The 8,576-nt window shown below is 48.6% G+C and overlaps 1 protein-coding gene across 3 annotated transcripts; it reads left to right on the forward strand.

The window, feature by feature from the left end:
* The first annotated feature begins 83 nt into the window (after positions 1 to 83).
* Positions 84 to 7,930, forward strand: LOC110135461 (kallikrein-13). 3 transcript variants are annotated; one of them, XM_070450402.1, is made up of 5 exons: positions 84 to 229; positions 3,716 to 3,905; positions 4,212 to 4,480; positions 5,931 to 6,067; positions 7,769 to 7,930. In XM_070450402.1, exons 1-5 carry the CDS (start codon positions 100 to 102, stop codon positions 7,928 to 7,930), a joined length of 888 nt encoding a protein of 295 aa, XP_070306503.1. In that variant the 5' UTR covers positions 84 to 99. The 3 variants fall into 3 exon arrangements, with proteins under 3 accessions (XP_070306503.1, XP_070306504.1, XP_070306505.1); XM_070450403.1 differs by having other exon boundaries at positions 4,212 to 4,261; XM_070450404.1 differs by lacking the exons at positions 3,716 to 3,905; positions 4,212 to 4,480.
* The last annotated feature ends 646 nt before the right edge of the window (positions 7,931 to 8,576 follow it).

Here is an 8,576-nt window from a genome sequence, read left to right on the forward strand (position 1 = left end):
GGGTCAAGGTTTTCAGAGTAAAGGAGAGGACACTCAAGACTGGGAAGCCGGCAGAGCAGAGCGGGCAGGGAGTATCCAGAGGGCAGGGAGTATCCAGAGATGAGGGGTTCTGGCCCGCTCTTACCCACTTTCAACTTCTCAGGCCCCGCCCTCCCTGCCCCCCACCACAAAGTCACCATGTGGCCCCTGGCCGCCGCGATCTCTTTCCTGACGGTGGCCTGGTCAGGCGGTAAGAATGCAATGCGCGGGGGCGGAGGCGGGGTGGCCGCTGCAAACAGAGGTAGGAGGTGGGAGGGGCGGGGAGCCGCAGGCTCCGCCCCCAGCCCCCTGTGGGGAGGCGGGTCCCTAGGGCGTGCTTCCTGCTTGTCCCTGCGTGACCTGGTGACCCAGCTGGGGTCAGTCCAGGCTCCCCACCCACCCCAGACCTCTCCCTGGGGTATCCCGGTTCAGATGGGCTTGCCCTATTGTTAAGCCTTCCAGACCTTGCACACCAGCCCTCTTACTGACTGTCCTACTCTGTACCGGAAAGTCCACCCCCAAGACCTTCGCAAGTTCGAGTTAGAAGAGAAAGACAGGGGTTCAAATCCCGACGCAGCCTCACTGAGCCAGTATCTCAGCTTCTTTCTTTCATCTGTAACATGGAAACATTACCACAAAGGGTGGCTGCGAATATTGGAAGATAGTAGGGACTGGGAAGTTAGTCGTTATTACTGCTTTATTGGCTTCCGGGTGGCCATCATGGTAAAGAATTCTTTCACCTGCCAATGCATTAGACACAAGGGGTCCATCCCTTGGTGGGGAAGATCCCCTGGAGAAGGGCATGGCAACCCACTCCAGTGTTCTTGCCTGGAGAATCCTCATGGACAGAGCGGCCTGGCGGGCTACAGTCCCTGGGGTCACGGTGGGATGAGTGAGTGAGCATGCGTGTGACTGCATACACACACACTGCTTTATTGGTAGTATTCTGTCTATTCTCAGGTCCTTCCAGAACCTTCTAGATTGTTCTTTAGCCCTTGATAATCATTACAGTGTTAGTTGCTCAGTCATGTCCAACTCTCTGCAACCTCATGGACTGTAGCCTGCCAGGCTCCTCTCTCCATGGGATTTCTCCAGGCAAGAACACTGGAGTCGGTTACCATTCCCTTCTCCAGAGGAATCTTCCTGACCCAGGGATCTAACCGACATCTCCTGCATCTTCTAACGGACAGGCAGATTCTTTCCCACCTGAGTCACCAGGGAGGAGACCCCCAACCTTGGTTCCATGAAAAGCTGGTCCCCAGAGATTCCTCTTCCTCACATTTCAGTCCCCTTGCCCTGCCTCGCCAGGCAAGGGGGAAACCGCATTCATCCCTTCATTCAACAGACAGCCGAGCAGCAGGCAGTGTGCTGGGTGCGGTACACGTAGACACAGTTCCTGTGCTCAGCACCCAGAGCCTAGTGGGGATGTTTGCCGTTCAGACAGTTCCCCTAATGGTTAGAACTGTGATGGCTTCACGGAGCCAACCTGGAAGCCCAGAGATGTAATGGTAGTTCCTGGCCTAGAACCGGGGCCCCCAAAGGACTTGACGCCTGAGCTGGGACCCAAAGGAGGGGGCTCTTCGGGCACCCATCACCACTCTTGGGCTGAAGGCAGGGTAGCTTCTCTCTTGGGGTGACACCCCTAGGACTCCCGTATGCCCTCCTGGGTGCCACGCCCCAGAGCTAGGAGCTCCACAGGCAGGTCTTACGGAGCCCTTAGCAGCCTGGTGAGGCAGCTGCACTGGAATTACTCCAGTTTCACCGCTGAAAAGCCCAAGATGCTCAGACAGCAGGGTCCTGCCCCAAAGTCAGCAGCAGTGCCTGAGTCAGGACCTTAATCCATGTTGCCCGCTCTGGCCTCCACACCCTGGACTTTATGCTCTGGCAAACCATCTCTGGAGTAGAGAATGGCAACCCCAGCCAGAGAATCCCATGGACAGAGGAGCCTGTCGAGCTATCGTCCACAGGGTCGCAAGAGAGTTAGACACGACTAAAGGGACTTAGCACAAACCATCTTTATTATTTTCAACCTAATGGTCTTCATAGAGGCAACTTTTTTTTCTTAGCGCATATTTGAAGTTAATCACTATTCTAAGTGGAAAACAGCATCCTTTGCTATAAATGAAGGTAAAGGACAGGGCAACAGAATATGAGATGTTTGGATGGCATCGCTGACTCGGTGAACACGAATCTGAGCAAACTCCGGGAGATCGTGAAAGACAGGGAAGCTTGGCATGCTGCAGTCCATGGGGGTCACAAAGAGTCAGACAGGGCCTAGAGACTGAAGGACAACAATGGAAAAAAAATCAGTTCCGCACAATAAACAAAAATAGTATCTATTGAATTGGACCAATATTGTTTTCAATTATAATATTTATTGAATTGCCTGTTGATGATAGGCAGTTTACCTTTTTGACCTCCCTCAATGATAGGCAATTTCCCTTTCTGACCTCCCCCATAGTAGGAAAGGCAGCTGATTCTACTTAATTTGGGGGTTGCCAGCCGAAGGCAACCTTCCGCTTCCTCCTGGTTTGAAAAGGTGAGCTCAGCAAGACAAGAGAGATGTTAAAAGGCTATGAGCACCATCATGAAAACTTTCTCCTGGCAAAATCAGGTTTGAAAGAGAAGTGATGATGACTCAGTTTCTGAGGATGCAATTAAAACACTCCCCGCTTCCTGAGTGCTTGCTCCACAGCAGGTCCTGTGTGTGTCTTGAATGTAGGATCTTATGGAACCTACGACTGTCCGATGAGAGACGATCTATAACTTCCCCTCCTTTACAGGAGAGAAAGCTGAGACTTGTACCCAGCCAGGAAGTGGCACATTCAGGATTAAACGTCCTTTTTTTTTTTTTTAAATTTCTTAGCTTATTGTACTTGTTTTGACTGCACTGGGTCTTGGTTGGTGCACTGGGGCTTTCCCCAGCGGTGGCGAGCAGGGCTACATTTCCTTGTGGTGCTCAGCCTTCTCCATGTGTTGGCTGCTCTTGTTGCAGGGACTCTAGAGCATGCGGGCTTCAGTGGTTGCAATGCATGGGCTTAGTTACCCCTCAGCATGTGGGGTCTTCCGGGACCGGGGATCGAACCTGTGTCCCCTGCGTTGACAGGTGGATTCTTAACCACTGGACCACCAGGGAAGCCCCGGGTTAGACCTTCTTTGTCTGTGTGGACTGCTGTGCTTCCAACCTGGGTCTCCTGCATTGCAGGCAGATTCTTTGCCATCCGAGCCACCAGGAGAGTTCCCTTCACAAAGGTTATGAATGGTATTTAAGGCCATGAAGGCACTCAGTAAAAGTGTTTAGAAAGGATGGAGGAATGGATGGATGGATACTGCTTAAGGAGATAGGTAGGGTAGGCTCACCTCTACTCCTGGAAATCAATCCCTATGGTGGACCAAGAGAGAAAATTCAGGTGGGAAGAAGTCAGGCTTCTGCTCAGAAAGCTTCCTCATTCCCCAAACCCTTCTTTTAACCTCCAGTGGAGGGTTTGGCGCTTCTCGAAAAAAGGGACATCAACCTCTTCGCCCTGGCTCAACTCCACTACATAGAAATGGCAACTCCCAGAGACCGACAAATGAATCATCAGCTCCTGGCCACCCAAAGCAAAATTTTGACTCGCTCCCCAAGCCCAAGAACCATAACGCCCAGCCTTCTTTCCCTGTGAGCCCCAATTCTCTAACATGTTCTCCCCTCCACCAGGCATCTCTCGGGAGCACCCCAAGATTCTCAATGGCACCAATGGGACCAACGGGTTCCTTCCTGGCGGCTACACCTGTACCCCCCACTCTCAGCCCTGGCAGGCAGCCCTACAGGTGCAAGGTCGGCTGCTCTGCGGGGGAGTCCTGGTGCACCCCAGATGGGTCCTCACTGCAGCACACTGTCTAAAGGAGTATGTGGGGCCCGGGGGAGCAAGGGGTGGGGTGAGACTGTGAGTGAGGTGGTGTGTCGGCGGAGCTGAATTTGAGGATGAGGTTGGAGTTGGGTTGTGATGGGCATGGGGTGAGCGCGAGGCTTGGTGGAGACGTGGGGGTGTGGAAAGGGGGTCCCAGCAGAGGCTTTGGAGGGAACTGGAGTCGAGGGTGTGGAAGCAGACACCTTTGAAAATAAGGCCACGGGCCGGGGAAGGGTGAGACTGGGGACGCGACTGGAGACGAGCTCCTGGACCCTTGTGACCACCTGCTTCTTGCACCCACAGAGGGTACAGAGTGTACCTGGGCAAGCACGTCCTGGCACGCGTGGAGGCTGGCGAACAGGTGAGGGAGGTGGCCCGAGCTATCCCCCACCCTCGGTACCAGAGCAGCCCCACCCACCTGAACCATGACCACGACATCATGCTTCTGGAGCTGAAATCTGCTGTGCAGCTCACCAGGCACATCCAGACCCTGCCGCTCTCTCGGCAGCGCTGCCTGCCGCCCGGCACCTGCTGCCGCGTGTCTGGCTGGGGTACCACCACCAGCCCCCAGGGTACGCGCCCGCACGGCGGCGGGGAGACGCGGGCGAGACGGGAGGGCCGGTCGGAGCAGGAGTCTCTACAGACAAAACTAGGTTTACTAGACATGGGATGAGTCATGAATCACATAGTGATATATAAAGGTATATCTATCCCTCATGTAAATATAGAAGTGTAAATATGTAAAAGTATAAATATGAAGTTATATAATGTTATATATAATGTATAGTTTTATATATCCTTTACAGAATATATAAATATATAAAAACATAAATGTATATTTATAAAGATATGCAAATGTGTGAATATATATCAAGTTATATTTATATTTTATATTTATAAAGAATATGTAAATATAATTGTATATATAAGGTTATATTTATATTCTATATAAAGAATACTTAAATATATGTAAAGTTATATTTATAAAGTATGTATAAATATAAATGTGTAAGTATATATAGTTATATTTATAGTCCATATTTATAAAGAATACATAAATCTAAATGTATTAATATATATAGCTATATATAATATGTCATATCATGTAAATGATTAGTTATATATATAAATATGCATAATTTATGAATACAGAGCTATAATTACATATGTTATATACCATATATAAAATTATGTTTCCTTTATATATATAAACTTATAAGTATATACAAATATATAATATATAGTATATGTACATATTATATTTATATGGATATACATAGTAAAACATCTGTATATAAATATGTATATTATAGAAATTAGATTTATTTCCTAAGCTATAAATGATATATTTATTTAAATACATTGTATACAAATAACATATATTATGCATAAATATGTATTTAAATATAGATGTATCATTTATAATTTAGAAACTAAATTTAATATATTGGTTATTAAGTGTAATAAAGCATGAATAAATACATCTGTTGGATATAAATATATATGCATATGACTATACGGTGAGCTCTACAGCAGCAAGAGCCTTCTGCACCTCCTCAGCATCCCTGGCTCTCCACTGGTCTCTTCCTTCCCAGCGTGCCCCACCCCTCTTCCCACCTCTCTGTCCCGCTCTCCCGCCTCTCTCTCCTGCTCTCCCACCTGTCTCTCCATCTCTCCTCTTCCTTGTGCTTTTCCCATCTCCAGTTCTCTGTCAGCACTGCTGCCCTCCTGTCTCTCCCGCCACCTTCCCGCTACCTCCCCGCTTATATCTCTTACTGAGATATATTTATCTACCCCTGTCCACTCCTCTCCATCTTTCTACTTCTCATCCTTTCTTCCAGCTCTCCCCCACCTTCTCTCCACATTTCTGTCTTCCATCACTTTACCCAAATACATATCCCATCTCTTCTCCCATTTTTGTCTTCCCATCGTTATTCTCTACAAACTTGCTTCCCATCCAGATTCCACTCTATAACCTGTCCACAACAGACATCCTTAGACCTTCCTCTCTCTCCTCCTCAGTGAGTTACCCCCAAACCCTCCAATGTGCCAACATCGAGCTTCGCTCAGATGAGGAGTGTCGTCAAGTCTACCCGGGGAAGATCACACCCAACATGCTCTGTGCCGGCACAAAAGAGGGTGGCAATGACTCCTGTGAGGTGAGGCCAAGGGGGTGGTGGGGTGCCACAAGCCAGCAGGTGGGGACAGAGGCTTGGGGGGAACGATTTGCTTCCAGCCTTGGGCAAACCAGTCTTTGCAAGGTGAGCTGTCTCTTAGCATAGAGTGAGTGAGTGTGAGTGAAAGTCACTCAGTCATGTCCGACTCTTTGTGACCCCATGGACTATACAGTCTACGGAATTCTCCAGGCCAGAATACGGGAGTGGGTAGCCTTTCCCTTCTCCAGGAGATCTTCCCAACCCAGGGATCGAACCCAGGTCTCCCACATTGCAGGCGGATTCTTTACCAGCTGAGCCACAAGGGGGTCAGGATAAAAAGAGGGTACCCCTGGCTGGCAAGCAGAATTCATCTTAAGCTTGGGCTTTGACAGTGGCTGCCCAGATCCCTGTATTGAGGTATATCAATGTTGGGACTCCTTTGGTTGAGAGTGATGGAAACCTAGCACAAGCCAGCTTAAGCGAAACCCTGGCTTTTGTGACTGAAAAGTCCAGGATGTCTTGTTTCAGGCATGGGTGGATCCAGGTGCCCACATGATGTTTAAGAGTCTGTCTCTCTTTAACTTTCAGCTCTTCTGTTTTGGTTTCATTCTCAGTTAAACTTTCCCCATGCCATAGCATGTTGGCCCCAGCAGCTTTGGTCTTAAATCTTACCCTGTAAGGAACCATCTTTGATCTCTTTTCTAGCTGTGTACATAAACACTGAGCATGATTTTCTCACTAGGCTGACATAGGATATCTGACCGTTGAACAACACGGGTTGGGATTGCATGGGTTCACTTATACATGGAGTTTATTTCAGTAGTAAGTACTACAGCAAATACACGGTTCAAGGCTGATTGAATCTGCAGGTGCAGAACCTCAGACACTGAGGAACAGCATTTATAAAGGGCTAATTACAAGTTATAGGGGGAGTTTTACTGTGCAGAGAGTCTGTGCCCTTAACCCTTGTGCCATCCAAGGGTCAGCTGCATTGTGTCCTGAGCCAGAGCTGTGGGGTTCTCTGATGGGCCAAGTCTGAGTCGTGTGACTAGCTTGGGGCAGACAGAGAGGGCAGACAGAGGCATGGACAAGTTGTATGCATTGGGAGTAGGAGAGAAGGCATTCTCCAAATGAAAAACTCAGGAGGCTGTCATCAAAATGAGGGGAAATGGGTACTACACAGGCAAAACAAACAAACAAACAAACAAAAACCCTATACCCAAGACAGGGGAGCTTCTTAAGATTGAGTTTTGGTTTCATGGGAAAGGGTATGATAATGAACTAGTAATATGAGCCTTATCAATCAGTAAATTCTGCCCTGGGCCCAGAGGGAGAAGAGGCGTTTCGGGTGTATTGCGTACCCTACCAGGAATACGGCTGGATTAACTCAATAGTAAGATGATACCAAGGAACCATAAAGCCGAAGCAGGGTTGAGAGGTGGGGCAGGGTAGAAGGTGAGATTTGGGGCTTGAGAACCAAGAACAGGGGTGTGAGGTAAGCCACCACCGTTTTAATGGAACTGAAGAACAGAAAACCAGGGAGAGACACAGAAATGTCTGTCTGTCTGTCTGTCTGTGTTTGTCTGCTTATCTCTCTTTCTCTCTCTCACCCTCTCTCCGTATCCCTGTCTCCCTCTATCTCTGCCTCTGTGTGTGTCTCTGCCTTGGTTTAGGACACCCCACCTCTCTCTCTCTCCCACTTAGGGTGACTCCGGGGGTCCCCTGGTCTGTAACGGAACACTTCACGGCATCATCTCCTGGGGAGACTTTCCGTGTGGGCAGCCCAACCGGCCTGGTGTCTACACCCGAGTTTCTCAGTATGTTCCATGGATCCAAGAAACAATCCGAAAACGGAAAGCCTGGTAGCAGGAATGGATGAAGGGCCCGCAATAAAAGTAGGGCTGGCTTTCCTGCCCCCTGACTCGGTTTGCCCAGCTCTTCTCTGTCCCTCCCAAAGTGTTCTACTTGCACTGGCAACCCATGTTCTCCAAACATCCGATCCCAGCTGACACTGCATATTTCAGAAGCATTCAATCATTTTCAGCATCACGCTCTCCCAGACGTTGCATTACTGAAACATCCCAGTCCCTGGACATCCCAATGAAGACAACGTGCCAGATCTCCCAGCTGTTTCAACATAAACCTAGATCATCGTCTGAATGTGCAATCTGTGGAACACTTGAATGCCTCCGTCTGCCCATCTCAACGATATTCTGTGATCTCATCCATGTGATCTCATCCAACGATCTCATCCATGTTCTATGAACGGAACTTCCTTGACAACATCCTATACGCCTTCAAGTATTTATTCACTGCCAGTATTCTAGATCCTTCTATGTTTTGTACTCAAGAGGGTTCTAGACTCCCAAGACATTTCTTCCTATATTCTCTTGTCTGCAGCATCTTCTGCCCTGACAACATTAATGTGCACCTCTGATTCATCACAGCTAACGTTGGAGCCACATGCTGGTTCATTCATTCAAACGAACCTGGGGAAATTCTGGAGACATTT

Source organism: Odocoileus virginianus, chromosome 20, assembly GCF_023699985.2.
Source record: "Odocoileus virginianus isolate 20LAN1187 ecotype Illinois chromosome 20, Ovbor_1.2, whole genome shotgun sequence".
Lineage (NCBI taxonomy): Eukaryota > Metazoa > Chordata > Mammalia > Artiodactyla > Cervidae > Odocoileus > Odocoileus virginianus.

Coding starts and splice junctions, on each gene's coding strand:
- LOC110135461 (XM_070450402.1), top strand. CDS start 100: ATGAGGGGTTCTGGCCCGCTCTTACCCACTTTCAACTTCTCAGGCCCC. Junction 230..3,715: donor GACGGTGGCCTGGTCAGGCG/GTAAGAATGCAA, acceptor CCCCTCCACCAG/GCATCTCTCGGGAGCACCCC. Junction 6,068..7,768: donor GTGGCAATGACTCCTGTGAG/GTGAGGCCAAGG, acceptor TCTCCCACTTAG/GGTGACTCCGGGGGTCCCCT.